Raw genomic sequence first — 25,638 nt, forward strand, 5'->3', positions numbered from 1 at the left:
CCTAGCTAAGACTCTACATTATCCCTAGCTAGGACTCTACATTAGCCCTAGCTAGGACTCTACATTAGCCCTAGCTAGGACTCTACATTAGCCCTAGCTAAGACTCTACATTAGCCCTAGCTAAAACTCTACATTAGCCCTAGCTAGGACTCTACATTAGCCCTAGCTAAAACTCTACATTAGCCATAGCTAGGACTTTACATTAGCCCTAGCTAGGACTCTACATTAGCCCTAGCTAAGACTCTACATCAGCCCTAGCTAGGACTCTGCATTAGCCCTAGCTAAGACTCTACATTAGCCCTAGCTAAGACTCTACAGTAGCCCTACATAATTATCCATCCCTAACAGCGGCAAAGCGCCAAGCATCCATTCGCCAGCAGGCAGTCACTTCAGCGCGCGTGCCAGGCTAGGTGCACCTCGACGCCAAGCGCCCTGGAGCGCGTTCGTAAGTAGCATTTTGTTGTTGTTGTTTGTAAATGTCATTGCCGTTCTGAAGACCGAACAAGTAAGCGGAGAACGATGGAGGACAGCTCCGGCGATGCCCGCCTGGACTTCCTCGAGGCGTACACCCTCAAGACGTTCCGCGTCAAGGCGGACAGGTGGCACAAGTGCTTGGCCGTCGAAGACTGCCGACGGCTCCTCCTCGACTTCCTCGACAACCGAGGAGCCGACCACTCGCCCCTGTTGGTCATCTCCCTGACGCCCGCGGGGCTGCTGCAGCCTTCGCTGGGATTCCCAGCGCCGTCGTCGTCGGCAGCAGCCAAGACGGCGGGGGCGAGCAACGCGGCGAAGGCGGTCTTCTTTGCCAAGAAGTCCGCGGACACGTGCGGCGGCGGCGGCGTCTTCCCCCCCATCTCCGCCGAGACGATCCGCAAGGCGCTGCTGTGCGGAGACCTCAGCTACGCGCCGCTGGAGCAGTTTGCCGCCCTGGTGGAGGAGGTGAGGGGCGAAACGTCGCGCGGATCGTTCGTCGTCGATTGTGGGTTTTTTGTGTGTGCGTGCGTGTGTTACTTGCGGGCTCAGTGCGCACACACCTCACCCCCTCCTCCCTCCTACCCACCGATTCAGACCCTGTTGGTCCCCCTCCACCACCACCCCCGTGCCACTTTATACATCGCAACGTTCATCATGCAAAGTTGCCATCACGAGCGAGAATCACAAATAGACACTTTGTTTTTTTGCCTGTGTTGAAACGGCTGTTTCCCTTTGCAAGAATGCGTGTAAACCGTATGGCTTGACAGGTTTGAGTTCGACGGTTAAAGCCCCCCTCCCCATCTCTCTCCCCCCCCACCACCACCACCACGGCGTGACACCTCACCCTGTATTCTTATACAGGGAAATTGAGTGTTTCAGGTCCATACGGCGTACAGCCGTTTCATGATGGGACTTTGTAGGATGAACGTCGAGATTTATAGGGGACACGGGGCGACCAATAAGGTCTGAATTGGTCTGTAATAAGATAGGGCACTTATAAGGGGTTGACAGGTATGATATACACTACACTATACACTACACTACTATACACAATATACTACCATACCGTGTCAACCCACACGGTTTACCCCGTATTCTTGTACAGGGGAATTGAGCCATCAGTTCCATACGGCGTGTCTATTTGTTTGTGTTTCTCCCTTGTGATGGGACTTTGTAGGATGAACGTTGAGATTTATAAGGGGCACGGCGTGACCAATAAGGCCTGAATTGGTGTGGAATAAGGTAGGGGCACTGATAGGGGGCTTTACAGCTGTGCGTAACGTAACGAGGGTAAATAACAACAAAAAGTTAATGAGGTTGTCTGGGGTGTGATTATAACGCTCCGAGGGGCGGTCGGTGTTTTTTTTTTGTTCCACTGAAAGAAAGTTGGCGGAGTCCGCTTACTGGTTGCCTTGCCCCCCCCCCACTCACCGCCGTTTTGTGGCGGTGTTTGGGGAGAGGTCACTGGGTGAAGGTGGCAGCACCTTGCAGGTGCCTACCAGGCTCCAACGCCACTGTTGGCCGAAAGACGTCCGCGCCTCTGATTAGTGCGGTGCGAAATAAGTTCAGCGTGGTACTTACTGGAGAAGCCACCGTAGCTACTCGGAAAGCCAATGGAGCTATTAGGAAGCTAATGGAGTTATGCACTTTTTTTAATCAAGAGTGAAAACTCGTTTCTTTAGAACTGCTTTTCGTGTTTCGTTTGTAATCCTGCCACCGCACGTCCGAGGAGCACGGTTGGCTACGTATGGTGGCCTCAGTGGGGTTTGTACTAATAGCCGTGTCGGAGACACTGAAAAAATGCGAGAATCTGGGTTTGATTCACCTGAGATTTAAACGTTTCTTAAGGGGAGTGAGGTGACAGTCTTAGCCGGTTCACCAATGTGAAGAAATAAGTGTTATAGGTAAACTATAAAAAACTATAAAACATTTTTATTTAAAACTTTTTTTTCACCAGGTAAAGCCCAATGAGCTAAATAACTTTTTTTCAGAAGCGACATGGCTTTAGTTAATTGATAGTTCAATGAAGTGGCTTATCGCGTGGACTTTTTATAGCAGCCAAATATTCTAAATGCACGTTGATTCTAAATGTGGAGGGAAAAACCGGAGGACCCGGAGAAAAATCGCCGTGACCATGGGAAGCGAGACACGCAAACTCCATATATGCCGGTGTCAGGGCCCGGGCTCGAAGCCATGACCTCCTGGATACGAGGCGAGGTAGTTAACATCTTGCCTGGATAGTTCAGTGGGATTCATAGTTGCTGTACCAGAGACAATCTTTGTTTCAGCTATGAGACGGGGTTCTCAAGTAAAGTGAGTTGATGGCTCTAGCTGGGTCATCAGTGCAAAACCATCCATCACATTAACATTGCTTTGCAACCTAATTAGGCTCACTCACACCTTAAATGTGTTTTATTGACACCTTACACCATCAGGACTGTAGATAAAACGTGTTGCTCTTCATTTTTAAATTCAGTTTTTTTACAATCTTTTGTCTGTCCCTTGAGTTAATCATATTGTTCCCGGCCAGCCTTCAATAACTGCCCTCGGTACACTCCGTTGTTGTACCTTACTTCTATGCTCCCATGTCTGTCTACGCTCCCCGCTGTCACCAACCCTCACCGACCAGCTTGGTGAAGTATGGTCACACGGCAAGAGAAGGCCCTCATCTGGCTGTGGATTTTACTAAAATGGCTGTACATGTGAAATTGGGAGAAATGTACAACAGCTTATGTAAAGAGATAAAATTGTGTAACCGTCAGTCCGATGTCTGCAGCTGTAGACATTAGCTGTGTGGGTGTCACATGTCATTAAAATAGTAATGCACATTTACATATTAATCAGCTCTATCAGCCCAATTGTTTCGTCTGCCACCAGTAACACTTTTGATGCATCGTATTAACTTACTGGCTACATTATTTGTGCAAATGGTCCCTTTGATGGACATACAGCCGTATTGAATGGCTAAAGTATTCAACTGGCACCCACATAAATGAATTCCTATTGCGGGGGTGGGGGGGGGGAGTGGTGGCGAAGAGGTTAGCACACTGAACTATGATTCCTTGCATCCCGAGTTTGATTTCCCTGGCTACGGCATGTGGCGAGCGGTGTCAGAACTGGTCCCTGGATCCACATACTTCAACAACCTGTGCTAAGCCAGTACGGTGAAGTATGGTCAAACAAACAACTCCTACGTCCGAAATGGCTGGGAGGCCTTCATTCAGCAGTGGCTTGACACGGGGAAAATGAAAACTAAATTTTGAATTGATTGTGCGTGGAAATATATCTGAGTTGTTTTCCATATACGGTAGTTTCATGCAGAGTTGCATTTAATTTTATATAATGTACTTAGGAAATGGTTGGCGTGCATTCGTTAAGTGCTTAATTTTAGAGATCTGGCCAGATGGGGCCCATTCGGGAGCGATATGATCACATTTGCACCTCCGGTTAGCACGGTTGGCTACGTACGGTGCGAAAGAAGTTCAACGTACGTACAGCCTATAGACTAACACTGCCCAGAGACTCCACACTGCACCTCCGGTTAGCATGGTTGGCTATGTACGGTGCGAAGGAAGTTCAACAAACGTACAGCCCATAGACTAACACTGCCCAGAGACTCAACACTGCACCTCCGATTAGCACGGTTGGCTATGTACGATGCGAAGGAACTTCAACATACATTGATTCATCCTAGTAGCGTGGGGGGGGAGGGGGTGGGGGTATGTTGGTACAATGTTTAACTCCAGTGGCAGTTTATCTTGAAAGTTTGCCAGTTTGACAAACGCACAGAACCGTATACTTTTTCCCCTGCGTGTCTCCATCCGTTCACCGAATTAACATCTTCCTATTGGCTCGACGATACATTTGTTAGAGTATACCCCCTCCACCACCCCCAAACCTGGATCCTCCGCCCTCGTGACTGTGACCGTGTTTTGTGGCGGTGAAGCGAGAGGCTAGCTTTCGGGTTGAGCTGCGCGTTGTTCGGGCACGGCGGTCCGGCGTTTCCCTCCGCGCGCTGGCGATCCTCTTCGGTTTCCAACGTCTTGCCGCACGCGCCGGGTTCTTTCCCCGCTCGATCTCCTGAAGCTCCCCAGCGCGTGGCAACGAAACGTTCGGACCTCGTGCCGGAGAGGCTCAACGGCGGCGGCACGACCGCGACAACCCCCACCCCCCGCCTCCGCAGGTGATCGTGCCGATCCTGGGCAACGAGAAGAACCACGGAGGGTGGCCGGCGGTGGTGGCGCAGGATCTGCGACGGCACCTGGGCAGCCTGCAGAGCAGCGTGTTCGTCGTGTCGGGGCAGGTCAAGGGCAAGACGCTGCTGCCCATCCCGGCCGGTGCCGAGCGAGTGGTTGACGCCGACCGTCCCCTCAAAGAGTGAGTTTCGGATAATGATAAAAAAAACCAGCAACGTGCAGCGGCACTCGCTTAAGTAATGCCCGAGCAACTCAAGAGTGGCTCGCGTCACGTCTCGTCTCAACCCTTCCAGTGCCCTGCTTTTTGGTCTTTAGTTTGTCGTCCTTCCACGCACCTCCGATTGAGCACGGTTGGCTACGTACGGTGCGGAAAAAGTTCAACATACATACATGCGACGATACACTGCATTTCTATACACTACTGCAGACACCGATTAGTACGGTTGGTTACGTACGGTGCGAAAGAAGTTTAATGTACACACGTACATACGGGTGAGTCAGCGGTAGAGCAATCCTGGTTGGGGGTTTGACTCAGCCAATCATGCTTCTGGGGTCGATAAAGTGAGTGCCACTTTGTGGGGAAATCAAAAGTGATAATCTAATGGATGGACTCGCTCCCGCCATAGGAATCTGCTCACAGGGCTGTGAACACCAATGCCTCATTTGAGCAGGATATCACTTTGGCTTGACTAACTTGAGGCCCTTATAGCCTGTTCAGTTCCAGATTCAACGCCTCCCTTCGTCGATCAGAGCGTTCAGGCAGAGATGCTAGGTTTGAACTCGGCGTTCAGCTGCCCGTGATTAAAGCGGCTTTTTCAAAGTGCAGCCGTGAATATTGGCTCGGCTCGGTCACCGATGATTACATAAAAAAGCCCTCATCATATTAAAGTGGTCTTTTTCACTTAATTACGTATATATATTTCACCACTGATAATTAAAACATATTCTGTTTGACGGCCGCAACGTTATTGGATAAATAGCAGGCCATATGTGTTGGCGTCATGATCCATATTTTTCCGACCATGAAAAGTACTGCACTTGCAAATGTCCTGTTGACATGATGCCAAATAGCAACATTACCTCCTTCCAGTGCCGGATTATCCTAGTAGCAAAAGCATCAAATGCTACGGGCCCCGCACCTTCAAGGGCCTCGCGCTAAATGCTTTCAAGCTATCAATTCCGGTTCAGTGATTCTGCACTTGCTCTATTACTATAGTACTATACCGCCTTCAACTTTGACGAACGACCAGGTGTTTAAGGTTAGCGATTTGTCGTATTATCTGGCTGTATAGAAAATGATAAAAAATCAAATTACTTTACTATGCAAGTTAGAAATGAGTGTTTTAATATTTGTGTTTTTTTTTTCTATGGCCCCTTTATATCATTATGCTACAGGCCCCGCACTAGCTTAATTCGGCACTGCCCCCTCATGTGAAAGGACCACGGTGAAACATAACGCCCTTTGGGATAGCCTTGCTCGCTGTTCCCCATTCATTCAATCCATTCATCATCATCGTCATCATTTACCGCCATCAATTTTGCTTTCACCGATTTCACGCATCGTCACAGATTCACCCATGGCTCCCTCTCGTCTATTTCATTCACGTCACCTCCACCATTACATTCATATGTTATTGTACTGCTTTTAATTCTTTGTGAAGCGCCTTGGTTAAGGCGCCATATTAATTCCGTTAAGATAAGATAAGAATGGCGCGAACACCAAGCGCGCTGAACGATTGCCATTTGTTGAGCCTTAGCCAGCCAAGTTTTGTAAAAATCACACGGCGAGCCATGGCCGGTGCCGCGTCCGCAGTGAGGACAGCGTGGACCGCTCGGTGGTGCACGCCATCGAGTCGGTGGTCATCGAGTGGAGCCACCAGATCCAGGAGGTGCTGAAGAAGGACTCGTCCAGGCCTCTGATGGAGGGACTCAACCCCAACCCCAGCGCCGAGCTGGAGTTTTGGCAAAGCAGGCGAGTCCAGCACGCACCGCATGATTGCTAGCGAATGTAAAGGGGTGAAGGAGCCACCCTGGAATTCCCTGCTTCCGCCACTGCTGCCGGAAGGGCTTCCACAACCGCAAAAAAACCTTCGCGGTAAAATGAACGTCCGCTTGCCGACTCCACTTCACCAGATACGCGGACCTGGAGTGCATCCACGAGCAGCTGCAGTCCCGGCGCGTCTGCTCCATGGGCGACCTCTTGGAGAGGACACAGAGCACCTACTTCCCGGCCTTCAAGGCCATGATACAGGACGTGGTCACAGGTGGGAGCCCTGGGTTACATGTAGCGGCCTAGGCGCCGCAGTGGCGAGATGTTAACTACCTCGCCTGTTATACAGGAGGTCGTGGGTTTGATCCCGACTTTGATGCCTGCTGTATATTTGAAGTTTGCCTGTCTCTATCCCCCCGTAGTCACGTGGATTTTTCTTGGGGTCCTCCGGTTTTCCTTCCATATTCAGAATCAATGTATTTAGAGTATTTGGCTGCTATAAATGTCTACATGATGATAAGCCAATTCGTTGATCTATAATTTGTTATGGCCAGGTCGCTGGGACCTTACCTGGTAAAAATAAAAAAAGATAGTATATCGTTTTGAAAGTTTTCCTCTCCTCCTGTCCGCAGCCCTGGAGGAGGCGCGCAACATCAACAGCAACTTGAAGCCACTGAAGCGCACGATGGAGGACGTGGAGGGTGCCGAGCTGAACGAGGCTGGGCCGCTGCTGGCGCCGCTGATGCGCGTCGTCGCCCTGGTGTGGCGCAACTCGCGCTTCTACCGCACGCCCGAGCGCATCGTGGTGCTGCTGCGGGAGATCTGCAACCTCCTGATCCAGCAGGTGGGGAGGCAACGGTTGTTTCCGCCGGCGAACGTTTGCTCCCCCCAGGCTTCATGGGTAGGGGTTGGTTTTGGGGCGCCACGGTGGCGAGATGTTAACTACCTCGCCTGGCATGCAAGGAGGTCGCGGGTTCCATCCAGACCTTGACGCCTGCTGTATATTTGAAGTTGGCGTGTCTCTCTCCCCGTGGTCGCGTGTGTTTCAAGTACTTGACTGCAATGACATTTCCACGCAAATAAGCCACTTCGTTGGCCTATCACTTGCGACAGGCAGATCGCTGCTGAATTAGAGCCATACGGCTCAGCAGGCCCTACCTGGGAAAATAAAAAAAGTAGTTTATAGTTTTAGTTTAGGCGGTGAACGGCGCGGAGGGTGACGTACCGGCAGGGGCCTTGCCTGGTGAAACGAAAAACAATAACAACAAAATATCACTGCGCGCAGGCCCGCTTGTTCATCAACGCTGAGGAGGTGCTGAAGGGCGAGGCGGAGGAGAACCTGGCTCGAGTGCGCGAGGCCCTCTCCATCCTGCGCCTCTTCCGCTCCGTCTACGAGGAGGAGAGGGCGGCCCTGCCCTCCCTGCGCAAGGGCATCGATGACGATGGCGGCGACGACGGCGGCGGCGGCGACGACGGCTGGGATTTCCCGCCCAACACCGTCTTCTCACGCCTCGACCGCTTCGCGGAGAGAGTCACCGACGTGGAGGTCTGATTCCAACCTTTCCGTCCTCCCCACCGCCCCCCGAGCAGCGCCGAAATCCACGGCGCAAGTGAGCGGATGCCTGGGGTCCTGGCAGTCGCCATGTCGTTATCGTGGGGGTGGTTGGGGCTACAGGTGGCGGTGATGGTGGCAGTAGTTGGTAACGGGAAAAAATCTGTAGCTCCTCCACAACGGATCGGCGTCTGTTGTGGAGGAGGCCCGTGAAGGACGCTACTGGGCAGCTGGATGCAATGGTGTGTGTATGTATGTTGAACCTCTTTCACGCCGAACGTAGCCAAACCGTGCTAATTGGAGGTGCGGGGGAAGGACAACCAGCAAAAAACATAAAAAGCCGTTTGTGTGGTTGTGGCGGTCGTGTTGGTGAGAGTGGGCATGGTGGTATGGGTGGGGGAGCGGTAGTGTAACGGTTAGCGTGCTCTCTACGAACCCGGCAACCTGAGTACCATTCCCACTCACGGCCAACACCAAGTGACGATTATCTGAACCGGTCCTGGGCCTCCCCAAGGTCGGCTCAGCCTCAAAAGAGTACCTGGTGCGGAGTGTAAATATTGTCACTCGGGAGACAAAGGTGGTCGGGCGTGGAGCTGGCCACCCACCCTCTCGTGTGCCATGCAGGCCTTCATAGGTGCTACTCGCGAACAGCACTTGTCTTTGTCTTGGTGGTATGCGTGCGGTCGTGTCGATGGTGCACCCACCCCGTCCATTTCCCCGCCACCCTGACAGGAGCTGCTGGTGACGGCCGTGGACATGTTCAAGCTGGAGAAGATTGAGATCGGGGGCCTCCGTGGCCGAGTGCTGAGCCAGCGCGTCTGCGACATCCACCAGCAGTTTCAGGAGCTCTTTGGGCAGTTTGCCGAGAAAACTTACGACTGCTTGGACGTGACAAACGAGGTTTGCGAATCCTTCACCGAGGGCGCCGTGGTGGCTAGGAGATGTTAACTACCTCGCCTGGTATGCAGGAGGTTGTGGGTTCGATCCTGACCCTGACACCTGCTGTATATTTGGAGTTTACGTGTTCTTCTTGTGGTTATGTGGACTTTTATCTGGGTCCTCCAGTCTTTCCCTATATATTTTAGAAAGAACACGCATTTTAGAGTTTTTGGCTGCTATTAATTTCCACGTGATAAGCCACTTCGTTGAGCTATCGTTTGTGGCCAGGCCACTTCTGAAAGAGAGCTATATAGCTCAGTGGGCTTTACCTGGTGAAATGAAAAAAAATGTATTTAGTTTAGTTCTGGTATTGTTTGTGAGACTTAACGGCGAGCTGAAACATATGTATGTTGAAGTTCTTTCGCACTGTACGTAGCCAGCCGTGCTAATCTGAGGTGTGGGGCAAGGACAACAAACTAAACACAAAAAAGCAGTTCTCAGGAAATTAGTTTTCAATCTAGATAATTTAAAAGTGCACAGCTCCCAGTGGGTTCCCGATATCAAAAGGAAGGGTGTTCCAAACAGCCGCAGAAGTGCATATGAAATGATAGCAAATTGCGCGCTAAACAACGCCTGTGTACGTGACGATTTTATTATTTTGCCGTATCGAGGGTGGTGGAGGAGTCTTGACACAAACCTGGCCACACCCTTTGGCCGTGACAACCTACGTGTTTTCGGTTAGACCAGTGTTCTTCACTAACTTTCAGAGGGGGGGGGGCACTTTTACCAATAAGACATCATCGGTGTGTGCGGGCCGCCACACATTTATAACCATTGGGGGTTTGACAGCACGACGACGATGATGATAGGGGACGTTTTCACATTTGTGTATAGTTGGGGGTGTCGCACTAAAGGCCACCAGAGGGCCGCCATTGGCCCGCGGGCCTTGCAATGAAGAACGCTGTGTTAGATGTTGTCTCTGACCACCGTGTCCTTGCACAGGAGTTTGAAAAGGACGTACGGAACTTCAAGATTCAGGTTGACGACAGCGACCGGCAGCTCGGAGCGATTTTCTGCCAAGCTTTTGCCGACGCGCTGAGCGTGGAGCACGCCTTCAAGGTATCTTGCGCACATGCACTGCTGGATGACGAGGGCCTCTGCGCGCCGTGCACCTGTGACGTCTCACCATGACCTTCAGGAGCTCTCTTTGGGCAGATAGCCGACAAAAAACCCTACGGCAGCTCGGACGTCAAACAAGACATACATTTTATTTCATGCCCCCCACCCCGCCTGATGAGTCCGGTATGCCTGCTGATACCGTCGATGCCCATGCTACTACCGCCCGGAAAGCCAGAATATTGCAATGTATGATGTGATGATAAAAAAAATATATGTGAAAAAAATACATTTCATTTCAAGTACTTTGAGCTTGGGAGTCACTGGGCCACCTCGAAGAGGAGGTTTCTTCTTCTTCTTCTTTATTTAACAATAAAAATGCGCTCGCCCTCAAAGTCGTACGCGGCGTTGTTTTCCGCGCAGCTCATGGACATGTTCGGGTCTCTCCTGGAGAGGCCTCTGATTGCGGACGACGCCAACGTGCACCTGCCGCGCCTCGTGACCATGTTCGACCAGGACCTGGACAGCGCCAAGGTCATCTACAACCGACACATCGCCACGGAGAAGGACCTGGGTGCGTGCTCCTTGCTCGTGTACGGGCCTTGTGCGCCTCGCCGGCCTCAACGGGCGCCCGCTAGCAGCGCCCGTAACAAACAGGTGGATTGTTTACGTTGCGGGATCCTGAGAGACGGCAACAGCTTGGGGTCGTTCCATCCAGCAGTGGATTGATCATGGCTGTTGGAGGCGACAAAGAGCACTTGCCCCGGTCGGTCTATAACAGCTGCGAGGGTGATATTTGTCTTTTGTTGCTCCCGTGCCCTCTGATGCACTGCAGTCTTTCTCTCGCTGCTGTTCAGTCACTGCCTTGTTTCTCTTTGAACGCTGCTACCATGGTCGTCGCTCTGGTAACCTTCGCTCCTTTATACCTCCCGGCCACACTGCGTTCAACCACCACGCTGTCGGACAAAGCGCATCTCCTGCTGCCTCTTTTCTCTTAACTGCTCGAATTTGCAACTCCCTCCCATCATCCCTTATACCCCAAGTGTCCCTAACCTTTCTGCGGTCAAGAAACGCGTTGGTTCTCGCCCGCTACGCAACAATTAGCGCTCTAAGTTGCTCGCCACTTTGCGTCTGCGACGAAGCACGCGCGGGCGTGCAGACGTAGCGGATGGCGTCCGTCGTGCAGTACGATCCATCTTGATTGTGCGCATCTGGGCTTTGGCCTTGTGGGTTGTATTTTTGTGTTTTCCTTCTATTAAAAATGAAATCAACACACCCATGAATAACAATGGCCCTTCCTCACAGCACATAGAGAGAGGGCTAGTGTGAATAGGAGTTGTTTAAAGTACTTAATATACCTCAAGACAAAGACAAAGATCCCCGTATAGCCTTGAACAGACGGTTGGGGCAAGTGCTGTTCGCGAGTAGCACCTATGAAAGCCGGCACGGCACACGAGCGAGTCGGTGACCAGCACCACGCTCGGCCACCTTTGTCTCCACGGTGGCGATGTTTACGCACTGCACCAGGTACTCATTTTAGGCTGGGTCGACCTAGGGAAGGCCCAGGACTGGTTCAGATAATCGTCACTTGGTGTTGGCCGTGAGCGGGAATGGAACTCGGGTTCGTAGGGCAGCTCGCTTACCACTCGGGGCCTTTACATACCTCGGAACTGTATACGCACACACACACACACTCAGATTTATATTAAAAAAAAAAAACGTTGTAGCGTGGCCCTCACGAAACGAAACGCGATCGAATGAACCCCTCCGACGTTGCGCACGCAGGCCGGCCGCCCGTCAGTAAGAACATGCCCTATGTGGCGGGAGGCCTGCGTTGGGCCCAGCTGCTGGAAGGGAGGATCGAGGTTCCCTACAGGAATTTCAAGCACTTCTCCCACCGGTACGTCACCCTCTGCTCCAGTTCACCGCCTAAACTAAAACTGTGAACTATTTTTTTTATTTTACCATGTAAGGACCGCTGAGACGTTATTGCTCTTCTTAAGAAGCGACCTGGCTATCACAAATGATAGCTCATCGAAGTGGCTTATCATCACGTGGAAAATTATAGCAGCCGAATAATCAAAACGCACGTTAATTCTAAATATAGAGGGAAAAACCAAGGGACCCAGTGAAAAACCCACGTGACCACAGGGAGAGAGAGAAGGAGACATGCGAACTCCAAATGTCACCGTGACGGTGACGCTGAGGCCCCGGCGGTTGGGCGTTCGCAGACCGCTGCGGAAGTTTCGCGGATACGAATCTGGAATGTGGCCCCGGTTAATGCGGCGGGTGCGTTGAGTGCGTCGGCCGTAAGATGCCACCCCTTGCTACCCGCTTCACACAGTGGTCGTCAGAGGTCCCGTGATGTAATTCGAAAGGACGAGGCCGTTGTGTGCCAATTCTGAAGGATGACCTGCGAATGACCCGATTGGGATTTCGCATACAGCCGCTGCGAACCAAATGCAGTGGCTTATCATCGTGTGGAAATGTATAGCAGTCAAATACTCTAAACGTATGTCAGTTCTAAATGTGGAGGGAAAAGCTGGAAGACTCTGAGAAAAATCCTCGCGACCACGGGGAGAACATGCAAACTCCAAATATCCAGTCGGCGTCAGGCTCGGGATCGATCCCACGACCTCCTGTATTCCAGGCGAGGTAGTTAACATCTCGCCACAGCAGCAGCATCGATTGTGTGTGACGCACAGCGGCCTTCACGGTGGTAGCCTCGCGCTGAAAGATTGGAGTGAATACCAAAACCGCCACGAATAACGGGTGTTATAGGCCAGAGGGCGACGCGGTCGGCAGTGGTGTGCATAGATGTGGGAGCGTAGTACAGTATATTGCTGCACTTGCCCTATGCCTACCACGACGTATCCCTGCAGGAGCCTGCTTATGCGTGGCGGTTGCCGCTGTGCATTTCGCCCCACCACACGCGTGGCCTTCAAATCGGCTGACCGTGGGTGTACCCATTTTAGCGCCTCAAGTGCCTTGCAGAAATGCGCATCATAAGTCTTAGGTTGTTGTTTATTATTATTGTTATTAGCAGGAGATCATCAGGCCTGGGTATAAAGGTAAAAGTGCAGCCCTGCAATTGCATGAGCACGCCACTGCTGATGGACGGGCGTCCACTGCGATGGAACTCTCGAGGGTGTGTGACTCACTGTTTCTGCTACGCTGGCCAAATGACTTCGAGGGAGGAGGGAGTTACCCACACTTTACCGCACCGCGCGTAACTTGCCAACTGGCTGACGGCGGTGAGCCCATTTCTACCGCTGGGTGGACAGAGGCAGCGCTGCGGTGGGTGGGATATAAGAAAGATGCTTCCACCCCCCCCCCCCCCCCATTGTATCAAATGCCGCACTAGGATATGGAATCTACTGGACATCTGTGAAACTACCGGACGTCTTTTGAAAAAGAGCGTCATGGCTCACCGGATTCCTCCAGTATAAACGAATATTCTGAGATAAAAAAAATATTTTGAAAAATTCTGGGATGGAATCGAAGCGGTGGCACTCTGGACTGCAGGTCCGGCGCGCCGACCGTTTCACCAGGGTGGCATCCCCCCCCCCCGACCCCCCTACCCCCCTACCCCCCCACCCCCTGTCACTGGGTGTAAGTCTGACTTGCCGTCCGCTGCATTGCGGCTCGCTGCCTTGTGCCCCGTTACGCCGGTGCAGGTGCATGGAGACTGTCGAGGCGCACAGCATGACGCAGAAGTACGAGGAGATGATCGAGCTGCTCAAGAGGTGAGAGGTGAAATGGGCTTCAACGGCCGAGGTGGACCCTTTTTTCTGCCTTTTCTTGGCAAACCGGGAGGAAGGGCCGTGTGTTCAGATTACTCAACTATGAACTTATTTTTTTTATTTGAGCAGGTGAGGCCCCACTGAGCTGTGTGGCTCTTTTGCAGAAGTGAAACTGGCCACAAATTATACAGCTCCATGAAGTGGCTTATCATTGTCGTTTTATTTGCATATATTTTTAGTGATTTACTTTCCTTCCTGATACTTGGCACTCCTATAGTGTTATTGTATTGTTTGCTATTGTAATGGTCTGACCCCGTGCCCATACTGGACATCTGTAAAGCTCATCGGATTGCTCCAGGACAAATAAACATTCTGATTCCGAAGAAACTTGCAACATAGTTTTAACCGCTGCACAGTATTAAGTTGTGTCCATCACCAGGCAGTCAATGGCACATGTGGCATCACAATATCCAGCAGGTATTATTCTTATGCTTTACTTATGTAATTGTTGCCTATTTAACTCCTTTGCATACACAGATACACACATGTATGTAATAATACAGAGACCCAGGCTAAGGCACGTTTAGGGCTGATATGGTTTATTGTTATTATGGAGCCAGACTCCGAGGACCGTTCGGATTTTAGCATTCATTGTTATGATGTTGACAAGCAACCTATTCGCTTGCCAAAAACAAGAACACGCTCATTGATTCCTCCACGCATGCCGAAGACACTACCGGATTGACTGACCGTTTCACCTCGTCCACTCTGTGTTCAACCACCACCACCACGGCCGCCACCCTGTAGGTCACCCTGACTTCTCTTTCTGCGTCTTCCCTTGCACTTCTCCGCTGTTTGAATTCCCTCTCCTATCGTCACTGTTGCTCAGTCAAAACGATTTACACCTTTCACGGTGCTGTTTGTCGCCGGCCGCCTTCCGTTTTTTTTGTTCCCGCCTTCGGCAAAAACTGTGATCTCGAAACTGAGCGTGCTCGCTCGATTCCCGTTGCCTTCGCTTGCCCTTCCGATGTCGGCACGGTGCGCCCCCCGCCGTGCAGCTGTTGAGCCGAAGGAGTTCCGGGCCGATGGTGTCTGTCCGCGTGCGCGTGACTCAGGTACAAGGAGCGTCTCTTTGCCGAGTGGGCCCAGTCTGTGGGCGAGAGGTCGGAATTCAACCTGTCCCAGCCGCTCATCTGTCGGGACCCCGAGACTCGCCTCATATCGGTCAACTTCGACCCTCAGGCATGTGATCCCACACCAATATGATTGAATTTTTTTTTTTAGCAAACAAGCGATCGATCTGCCAAGCCAGGCCGTTAAGGGAGCCTCCGTTTTGTGGGGGGGGAACCCTCAGTGGCAGCCGTCCCTGCGCGGTACAAGGCGAACGCAGCTGCGGGAATTAATTGGCAAGTAGGGAGCAATGTTGCCATGTTGCTTTGCCCGATTAAGTCATCTTTTAAATAATAATTGATCACATTCGGCAAATTATGGCTCGTTCCGAGCTGGTGTCTTCCGCTTCGAAGCCGGCGGTGCAGGGTACTTCGTCGTTAACCAGGGCGGCCGCTTGGGCTCGAACCCGTGAGCTTCTACCGACAGGGCGGCAGGCACACGACCGCTGGGGTCCCATCGCCGCCCCTCGCAGAGTGTTGTCGAGGACCTGCCTCCATTCCGCCCGTTGTGTGCCCCCACAGCTGGTGGCCGTGCTGCGGGAGGTGCGGTACCTGGAGTTGTTGGCTCGTGGCGGTGGCGGCGGTGGCGGCGGCGGCTGCGCTGGCAGCGTCGGTGGTAGTTTGGCAGGGGAGCAAGATTTTGGCGGACTCAAGTCCGTGCCGGAGGAGGCGCAGAGACTCTACGCGGGGCGGGAGGATTTGCGGCGGTGAGTTGCGGCCCGATGCCTGTCCAGCGACAGCAACGAGATTGATCCCCTGTCTAGCCTTATCAGACTGTTGGGGAAAGTGTTGTTCGCGAGCGGCACCTATGAAGGCCGGCACGGCACACAAGTTGAGGTGTGTGGCTAGCAGCATCATGCCCGGCCGCCTTTGTCTCCCGAGTGGCGATGTTCACGCACTGCACGAGGTACTCATTTGAGGCTGAGTCTACCTAACGGGAGACCCAGGAACGGTTCAGATAATCGTGACTTGTGGTGGCTGTGAGCTGGAAATTGAACCTGGTTCTTCCTGCAGCGCTTTAACTGTTTCACTACCGCTCCCTGCAACAGCATCGAATAGTCAACAGAAAGTCAACGTGAGATCCTGTTCAAATGTGTATTGAGGCGGTGCCCATCCCATTTTTACATCTCAGAACCAGTGGTGGCAATTCCACATTCCTGTGGTGGGGCGAGTCTACCCACAGGACAACCACTGTTCACCTTCCCACAGAGCGGGACGCATTTTGGAGGGATGATGAACTGGCGAGCTTACGACTATGAGCCGCTTGATATACGGCTGAGTGGCCAGGCTGGTTAGCTGTAGAGCGGTTGTGGTGATCGGTGGGCGCGTCGATTCGCGGATCAATTTGAAAATATTTGGGGCAGCGGTAGAGAATAAAGTGACCTCGAGGAAATAATGATGCCAATCATATTAACCTGGAAAAGCATCACCGGCGCACATGGTCCAGTTTACAGGAGGTTCTGCCACTTGCAATCCAGGGGTTTCCACTTTGATCTTTCGGTGTGAGAGTTGAAGAAATTAACGAGTTCATGAAACAACCCCTACCTCTTTCCATCCATTAAGATACACGGATACACAGCAGTTAGCCGCGTGTGGTGGGGTAAAGTGTGGGTAACTGCCACATATTCTTCCGTTGGGATGTCTGGTCAACGTGGAAGAGGAGGCCAAAACCCCCTCCAGCGGGGTCTCTAGTGGAGGCCCTTCCTCCAGTAGTGGTGCGCGCGAGCACTTGCGGGGCCGCACCTTTACTCTGCCACGTTGGGACGCTCGGGGTGCAGGTGCGTGGCGAGCCTGGAGCTGACGGTCGGCTGGTACAACAAGGTGCTGCGCTCCGTGCTGGAGGTGGAGCTGCCCCTCGTGGCCGGGCAGCTCCAGGACATGGACGACAAGCTGGAGCTGGCAGAGGGCACGCTGTGCTGGAAGAGCCAAGGTGCGGCGCGGGTCGCGTTTGCGTTCGAGTCGCCGAGTAGGGTTGGCTGTGTGACGCAGGTGTTCATGGGCGCCGCGGTGGCGAGATGTTAACTACCTCGCCTGGTATGGAGGAGGACGTGGGTTCGATCCCAACCCTGACGCCTGCTCCATATTTGGAGTTTGCGTGTCTCTCTCCCCGTGGCCGTGTGGATTTTTCTCCGGTTCCTCTGGTTTTTCCCTCCACATTTGGAAAGGTACATTGAGAGTATTTGGCTGCTATTCAAGTTTCACGTGATAAACCACTTTATTGGGCCATCATTTGCGGCCAGGTGGCTTCTAAAAAAGAGCTACATAGCTCAGTGGGCCTTACCTTGTGAGACAAAAATAGTAAAAGCAAATTTTGTTTAGTTTAAATCACGGTTTCAGCCGCCCGTGATCAAACTGACGCCGCCGCCGCTCCCGCTGCTCGTATGCTGCGTGTCCACGCGCCGCCAGGCGTGTGGGAGTACATCCAGACGACGCGCGACCTCGTCAAGGACCTGGAGAGTCGCACGCAGAGGGCCAAGGAGAACGTGGAGGTGGCTTGCGGCCTCATGAAGGCCTGGGTGTCGCCCATCTTCGAGCGCAAGGACGGCAAGAGGGAGGCGCTCCTCAATCTGGACGACCGCAAGGAGCGGCTGGAGAAACGGTATCAGGTGCTGCGGGACTCGGGCCAGAAGATTCACGATCTCCTCAAGGTACGCGGGTTAACTGAAACTAAAATGCAGTTTAAAAAAAAAATATTTTACCATGTAAGGCCCCACTGAGCTGTACAGCAGAACCCCTGTTATCTACCACCCCTGTTAACGACTAATCGCTTAACGGCGGGCCTCCATAGAGCCCAATGTGTAGTGTATAGAGTCATGTATAGTAGCGTCGTGTATAGTAGTGTGGTGTATAGTAATGTAGTGTATAGTAGTGTAGTGTATAGTAGCGTCGTGTATACTAGTGTAGTGTATAGTAGTGTGGTGTATAGTAGTGTAGTGTATAGTAATGTAGTGTATAGTAGTGTAGTGTATAGTAGTGTAGTATATAGTAGTGTAGTGTATAGTAATGCAGTGTATAGTAGTGTAATGTATAGTAGCGTAGTGTATCGTAGTGTAGTGTATAGTAGTGTAGTCTATAGTAGCGTAGTGTATCATAGTGTAGTGTATAGCAGTGTAGTGTATAGTAGCGTCGTGTATAGTAGTGTAGTGTATAGTAGTGTAGTGTATAACAGTGTAGTGTATAGTAGTGTAGTGTATAGTAATGTAGTGTATAGTAGTGTAGTGTATAGTAGCGTCGTGTATAGTAGTGTAGTGTATAGAAGTGTAGTGTATAGTTGCGTAGTGTATAGTAATGTAGTGTATAGTAGTGTAGTGTATAGTAGTGTAGTGTATAGTAATGTAGTGTATGGTAGCGTCGTGTATAGTAGTGTAGTGTATAGTAGTGTAGTGTATAGTAGCGTAGTGTATAGTAGCGTAGTGTATAGTAGCGTAGTTTATAGTAGCGTAGTGTATAGTAGCGTAGTGTGTAGTAATGTAGTGTAGAGTAGTGTAGTGTATAGTAGTGTAGTGTATAGTAATGTAGTGTATAGTAGTGTAGTAGTGTAGTGTATAGGAGCATAGTGTATAGTAGTGTAGTGTATAGTAGTGTATAGTAGTATAGTGTATAGTAGTGGATAGTGTATAGTAGTGTAGTGTATAATAGTGGATAGTGTATAGTAGTGTAGTGTATAGTAGTATAGTGTATAGTAGTGGATAGTGTATAGTAGTGGATAGTGTAGTGTATAGTAATGTAGTGTATAGTAGTGTAGTGTATAATAGTGTAGAGTAGAACCCCTCTTAACGACCACCCCTGTTAACGACTAATCGCTTAACGACGGGCCTCCATAGAGCCCAATGTTTATAGTAGTGTAGTGTATAGTGTAGTGTATAATGTAGTGTATAATGTAGTGTATAGTGGTGTCGTGCCTTCATAGAGACCAATGTCTTTGCTTACCGACCATTGCCCTGTTAATAACCGGCTGTTGTAGGTACAGTAAATATTAATTAATGCATTGATTAACTATATTTCTTTTAATGTTACGTGATAAAGTATCACTTTTGGTGCCTATACTTGCTTAACGACCAAATAACTAAACGACCGGCTTCATGGAACCAATTACTGTCATTAAGAGGGGTTCTATTCTATATATATAGCTCGTTTTCGGAAGCGTCCTGGCCATCACGAATGATAGTTCAACGAAGTGGCTTATCGCCGCGTGGAAATTTACAGCGGCAAAATACTCTTGAACGCACGTCGATTCTAAACGTGGAGGGAAAGACCTGGAGGACTTGGATTAAAATCCACGCGACCAAGAGGAGAAAGAGAGAGTACACACAAACTCCAAATATACAGGCGTCAGGGTTGGGTTCGAACCGATGACCTCCTGCACAACAGGCGAGGCAGATAACAATGCTCAACGCATTAATTCAGCGTTTCGCTACACGCGGTCATTTATTTGTGCTTGGAGAAAGTGATTCGAAAACTGGGAGGGTCGCGAATTCAAATCATGCCGTTCGTTCCACGGAGGCCGATAAAACGGATTCCTCCTTGGGCGAAGTCAACGGCGCTGTTCTCTCTGCCATGGGAATGTGGAATTTTCTCTGTGGGCTAAGCGCTGCGATTAAAGGCAGTGAATTAGGCCGGCGATTTCCCCCCCTCCCGTGGAGTCCTGCGGAGCGCGCCGCTAAAGCCGATGTAGAGCGAGCGACGCCCGCCACCGGGACACAAGGGTTTCACGGTGCCCTCCGGATGCCCGGCCGTCGTGCCCGCGGGGGCCGCTGTCTTTCAGGAGAACCTGGAGCTGCTGCAAGCGGACGCGAGCTCGGAGGAGTGGCAGGCGTACGTGGAGTACGTGGACGAGATGGTGGTGGATGGGTTCTTCACGGCCATCGAGTGCTCGCTCAAGTTCCTCGTCGAGAACATGGGTGAGAGAGACTAAAGCTTTTCAACTATTGTTTCAACTTACCAGTTAAGGCCCACAGAGCTGTATAGCTCTTCTTTAAGAAGCGACCTGGCCTCAAGCGATAGCTCAACGGAGTGGCTTATCACGTTGACATTTATAGCAGCCGGATGACCCGGAGAAAATCCACACGACCACGGGGGGAGAGAGAGAAAGACACGCAAACTCCAAATATACAGGAGGCGTCAGTGTCGGGATCAAACCCATGATCTCCTGTATACCAGGCGAGGTAGTTAACATCTCACCACCGTGGTGCCCAATATATTGCACGAGGACGTAGCATCACCACGTGGAGGGGGCAGATAGACACTTTTGTAAACGTTGCCACTCGCCGGCCCGTCGCGCAGATGCCCGGACGTGCGGCGCTCCGCTCTTCAAGGTGCGGCTGGAGCTGGTGGCGCCTGAGCTGGTGTTCAGCCCGTCGTTGGACGAGCAGGACAGCGGCGAAGGGCTCGCGGACCTGGTGGAGGCGCTGGTGAACGACGTGTACCGCGTGTCGTCGCTGGTGCCGCGCCTCGCCGTGCACAGCAGCTTCCCGCACTACCAGGTGCGAGCGGCCACCAGGGGCTTGAGTGGGCAATTGCAGTGCTGTGCCTTTATCTGTTTGTTTCCTCTTGCTACGCTCAGCACAGTGTTGTTCGCTTGCTCTTGAAGAGAGAGAACGACGCAAAGGAACCGTATGCAAGCGAGAAGGCAGCCATGCAGTGAGCAGGTGCCAACGATTGCCCAAGCTCTGCTGTCCTGTATTATTAAGATGTTATCGGCAAATTAATGAGTGTTTACGCAGGCACCTCCGATTGGCTCGGGTGGCTACGTACCGTGCAAAATAAGTTCAACGTACGTACAGTACATACATGTGGGAGGAAACCGGCGAGGGGGAAACGCTCTGGACAAAAGTTGGGTGTCCACATTTTTGGCCGTACCGCCTTCTCCTGGCGAGCCGCGGCAAGGCGCCTCCTCGACGCCCACACGCGGGGAAGGGAGTTTCACGACCCTCGTACGGCGATCCACCAACCCTCGCCGCTGCCACCACAGCCCTGGATCGCGGCAGCCGCGTGCAGCGGCGTAAGCCACCGCCGCCGGTGCCCCGGTTGACGACGGGGTGGGGGGCCTCCGCCTTTGTCGTTGACAGGCGGACATGGAGGACATGGTGGACCTGGCCGACATGCGGGACGAGCTGATGCGGCGCGTACGGACCGCCGCGGGCCGCTGCCTGGAATACCGCGCGACGCTGGCGACGTACGCGCACCTCTGGGCCGACGACCGGCACGAGTACCTGCGCCAGTTCCTGCTCTACGGCCACGCGCTCACCCCCGAGGAGGTGGAGATACTCGCCACGGCCCACACGTGAGTCGACGAGGGTTTGGCGGCGGGCAGGTAGGATCGTTTACGCGCCGGGGCGACCGTCGCTCGGCCAGGCGGGTGTCCGGGCGAGGGGATGGCTTCCGGGAAAAAGGCGCGACGGGAGCGACGATTCGCGCGCAGGTCCACGGACGGCGGTGCGTCCGCGATCTTGTCGTTGGGCCCAGCGGTGGCGAGATGTTAACTCCATCGCCTAGTTTACAGGAGGTCGTGAGTTCATTCCCGACGCATGCTGTATATTTGGAGTTTGCATGTCTCCCTCTCTCTCATCATTATGATTACAGTGGCTAGGAGATGTTAACTACCACGCCTGGTATGCAGGAGGTCGTGGGTTCCATGCCGACCCTGACTGCTCTATATTTGGAGTTTGCGTGTATCTCTCTCATCATCATCATCGTCACGGTGGCTAGGAGATGTTAACTACCTTGCCCGGTATGCAGGAGTTCGTGAGTTCGATTCCGACGCATGCTGTATATTTGGAGTTTGTTTGTCTCTCTCCCCGTGGTCGCGTGGATCTTTCTCCGGGTCCTCCGGGTTTTCACTCCACATTTAGAATACACTTGCATTTAGAGTATTTAGCTGCTTTACATTTCCACTTCATAAGCCACTTTGTTTAGCTATCATTTGCTGCCAGGTTGCTTCAGAAAATTATGCGACCTGGCAGCAGTGGGCCTTACCTGATAAAATAAAAATTAGATTCTTGTTGTCGGAGGTGTTTACATCTTGTGCCTCGTAGAGGCAGCTGCTACTGGGGGTCTCCCTCGGTTAGACTGACGCAGGGCACCTCGAGATGTATTTGCCGGCAGGCGGACTAAGTGGAACAATAATGCGTCACCTCTTGACGTTTAAACACTCTGCCCTCCGCTGTGTGTGGACCAACCAAAGGTCACTTGAAGGGACTTCGGCGGTAGCTCTGTGACTATCCGCTTCCGTGGGCCGCCGCCCTGCGAGAGATCCGGTTGGAACCCACGTCTTGAGACACCAGACTGACATCTTGCACGGGAGGCACGGTCGAAACACTGAAACACTACACGATGACGATGCCGAGGAATTGTTGCCGCCGTGGCTCAACCCCCCCCCCCCCCCCCCCGCCCCTCTTCCCCGGCCCCCGCCACTCGCGCGGCAGGGCGGATGACGACGAGGGCCACGTGGCGGGCGTGATGGAGCAGCCCCCGACGCTGGCGCAGTTCCGCGAGCAGGTGGACGGCTACGAGCGCCTGCACGAGGAGGCGTCGCGCCTCGAGCCGTCCACCACGGTGGAGGGGTGGCTGCGCGTGGACGCGCGCCCCTTCAAGGCGTCGCTGCTCAACGTCATCAAGCGCTGGAGCCTCATGTTCAAGCAGCACCTGGTCGACCACGTCACCAACAGGTGGGTGCAGACGTTGCTTGGCTGTGACCCCCGGTGGCCTGGAGTTTGGCGGCGGCGGTGGTGGTGGCGGGAGTGGCGATGCGTGTGTGTGTGTGTACGGGGATCGGTAGGGCAGCGGTTTCCCGCTCACAGGCCAACGCCGGTGGCGATTATCTGAACCGGTCCTGGGCCTCCCCTAGGTCGACTCAGCCTCAAAGGATTACCTGGTGCGGTGTGTAAACATCGCCACAGGGGAGACAAAGGCGGCCGGGCGTGGTGTTGATCACCTACCCCCTCGTGTGCCGTGCCGGCCTCCATAGGTGCTCGCTAACATCACTCGCACCGTATGTAGCCAACCGTGCTAATCAGAAATGTGGAGGTGGGACAACAAGCTAAATCTAGATACGAAAGCTCCAGTGGCTTCTCCAGTACGTATGTATGTTAAACTTATTTTTCACCGTGCTAATCGGCGGTGCGGGAGAACATGCGTTGGAATCCGGGGTTCGACCGGCCAACCGGAACGAGACTGGGTTCTCGAGCGTGGCGGGGCGCCCCGGTACCGGCCCGGTCGCGACCGTTACACGCCTCCCGTTATGCTCGCCGCCTACTCCCACCCGCCCCCTCATCGCAGCCTCCTGGGCCTGGAGCAGTTTGTGCAGGAGAAGGAGGAGGGCCTGGGCCAGAAGATAAAGGAGGGCAACTACCACGGCTTAGTGGACGTCATGGGCCACCTGATGGCCGTCAAGGAGCGGCAGGCGAGCACGGACGCAATGTTCGAGCCGCTCAAGGAGACCATCGAGCTCCTCAAGTCGTACGACCAGGAGCTTCCGGACGACGTCTACAGGCAGCTCGAGGTATGGGAAGCGGAATATTTATTTAGACTGCACGAGGAATCCGATGAGCTCTGAAACTCTTTCTCACAGATGTCCAGTCGGGGCACGGGGTCGGAGCGTCACAACGGCAATATCAGTGCCGAGAGACCCGTGGCTGTGGTGTGTCGCACACTGAGCCGGCAAGTTGCATCGCTTAACCCTTTCCGAGACTGTCCGCTGAATCTGGGAACGTGCGAGTGGTTCAGCGTTAATTTTATTGAGAGAAGCGTAGTGGCGCCGTTGTTTCTCAAGACATTATGCTCACCGCAGAGAACTGTAGCGACATGACCGTGCTCTATGATAGCTGGCGCAAATGTGTGCCCATGCGCCCTCACGCATGGCCTTGTGGGAGCCTCGGTACCAATAAAGTTATTGTACTTCCGTTCCGACGACTTACAAATTCGATGACGTACTTATATGATGACGTACGTGTATGTCATCGGAACGGAATCAGAATAAAAGCTGATGACGTACGTCATCGGAATGGGAAAGGGTTAATTGTGCATCCATCGGTTTTCTGTTCCCGGTGATGCATGCGCATTGTTGTGCATCTGGAAGTTTTTGTTTTACGAGCTCCCAGAGGAGTCCGGAGTGCAGTCCTCGGCCACTGAGTAGATCAATTGGCAGGCGACAGAGGGGCAGCAGTTCGCAGCACATCAGCTGAGGTGCCCCAGGCTGCTCTGCAAGTTTCCGTAGCTTGCGCCCGAGCGCCGCCACTGCCAACGACCACTTCCCCACCGCTCTCTCTGTCTCCCTCCCTCCCTCCCTCCCCCTCCCTCCCCCTCTCTCTCCCTCTGCGTGCGTGTGCGCAACAACGTCGGCTGCAGGAGCTGCCGGAGAAGTGGACGAACCTGAAGAAGGGCGCGGTGGCCATGAAGCAGCAGGTGGCGCCGCTGCAGGCCGCCGAGGTGGCCGTGCTGCGCAGGAAGTGCGCCGCCTTTGACGTGGAGCAGCATCGCTTCCGCGAGCGCTTCCGGGCGAAGGCGCCGTTCTGGTGAGCGATGGAGGGGGGGGGCGGGGCCCACGGGGTGGAGGGGGGGGGCTCTTCGTACTAAAACTGAAACTAAACTTTTTATTTTACTGGGTAAGGCCCGCCGAGCCATGGAGCTCATTTTCAGAATGCGACCTGGCCGTCACAAATGATAGCTCAACTAAGCGGCTCGTCAGAGAATGGACATTTATATTGGCGGCGTTGATTGCAAATGTGGAGGGGAAAAACGGCAGGGCCCAGAGAAAAAATCCACATGACCACGGGGAAAAACATGCAACCTCCAAATATATACGGCAGTCGTCTTGGTCAGGATCGAACCAACGACTTCTTGTATACCGGGCGAGGGAGTTAACATCTTGCCGCCGCGTTACTTCCGAGTCGGAGATTGAGCGCTGCCCGTCCACCCACAGCTATGACTGCGCCAAGCCCTACGCGCTGCTGGACACTTGGCACCACGACCTGTCCTCCATGGAGGCGTCGCTCGCCAGCCTGGCCGAGTCGGCCAGCCTCTTCGAGGTGGCCGTGCCGGACGCGCGGCAGCTGCGGCAGTGCCGGCGCGAGGCGCGCGCCCTCCGGGAGCTGTGGGATGTGACGGCGCTGGTGCGGTCCAGCGTGGGCGACTGGCGCGACACGAGGTGGCGGCAGCTGGACGTGGACGCGATGGACGCCGAGTGCAAGCGGTTCGCGCGCGACCTCCGCGCGCTCGACAAGGAGACGCGCGCCTGGGACGCCTTCGCGGGCCTCGACTCGGAGGTGAAGAACATGATGACGTCGCTGCGCGCCGTCGCCGAGCTGCAGAACCCGGCGATTCGCGAACGGCACTGGCAGCAGCTCATGCAGGTGGGTGCGTACACGCGCGTACGCTCGCTGGTAAGACGCACGCACGATCGTCGCAGAAATGTTGAGAACTACCGCACAATTCTAGATTTGAAGGTTTTTTTTTTTTCACTCCAGCGCAGTCTTCGAGACAGTCTGGTCCCTTCACTTGATGAAGGCCGCTCTTGTGTTGT

General features: G+C 53.2%; 1 protein-coding gene across 2 annotated transcripts in view; it reads left to right on the plus strand.

The window, feature by feature from the left end:
• DNAH9 (dynein axonemal heavy chain 9) overlaps positions 1 to 25,638 on the plus strand; it is a 98,127-nt gene that overhangs the window by 1,516 nt on the left and 70,973 nt on the right. For both annotated transcript variants that reach the window (XM_032976014.2, XM_076052857.1), the window contains exons 2-23: positions 497 to 939; positions 4,658 to 4,851; positions 6,484 to 6,642; positions 6,804 to 6,934; positions 7,293 to 7,504; positions 7,946 to 8,206; positions 8,945 to 9,112; positions 10,094 to 10,210; positions 10,631 to 10,781; positions 11,993 to 12,107; positions 13,885 to 13,953; positions 15,066 to 15,192; positions 15,642 to 15,826; positions 16,898 to 17,049; positions 17,526 to 17,767; positions 19,885 to 20,020; positions 20,403 to 20,602; positions 21,188 to 21,402; positions 22,544 to 22,786; positions 23,397 to 23,619; positions 24,465 to 24,631; positions 25,039 to 25,468. In XM_032976014.2, coding sequence (XP_032831905.2) covers positions 520 to 939; positions 4,658 to 4,851; positions 6,484 to 6,642; positions 6,804 to 6,934; positions 7,293 to 7,504; positions 7,946 to 8,206; positions 8,945 to 9,112; positions 10,094 to 10,210; positions 10,631 to 10,781; positions 11,993 to 12,107; positions 13,885 to 13,953; positions 15,066 to 15,192; positions 15,642 to 15,826; positions 16,898 to 17,049; positions 17,526 to 17,767; positions 19,885 to 20,020; positions 20,403 to 20,602; positions 21,188 to 21,402; positions 22,544 to 22,786; positions 23,397 to 23,619; positions 24,465 to 24,631; positions 25,039 to 25,468 — 4,317 coding nt within the window. In that variant the 5' untranslated portion in view covers positions 497 to 519. The remainder of the gene's footprint in view (positions 1 to 496; positions 940 to 4,657; positions 4,852 to 6,483; positions 6,643 to 6,803; positions 6,935 to 7,292; positions 7,505 to 7,945; positions 8,207 to 8,944; positions 9,113 to 10,093; positions 10,211 to 10,630; positions 10,782 to 11,992; positions 12,108 to 13,884; positions 13,954 to 15,065; positions 15,193 to 15,641; positions 15,827 to 16,897; positions 17,050 to 17,525; positions 17,768 to 19,884; positions 20,021 to 20,402; positions 20,603 to 21,187; positions 21,403 to 22,543; positions 22,787 to 23,396; positions 23,620 to 24,464; positions 24,632 to 25,038; positions 25,469 to 25,638) is intronic.

This window comes from Petromyzon marinus, chromosome 58 (assembly GCF_048934315.1).
Source record: "Petromyzon marinus isolate PM22_M1 ecotype Great Lakes invasive population chromosome 58, UKy_Petmar_22M1.pri1.0, whole genome shotgun sequence".
Classification (NCBI taxonomy): domain Eukaryota; kingdom Metazoa; phylum Chordata; class Hyperoartia; order Petromyzontiformes; family Petromyzontidae; genus Petromyzon; species Petromyzon marinus.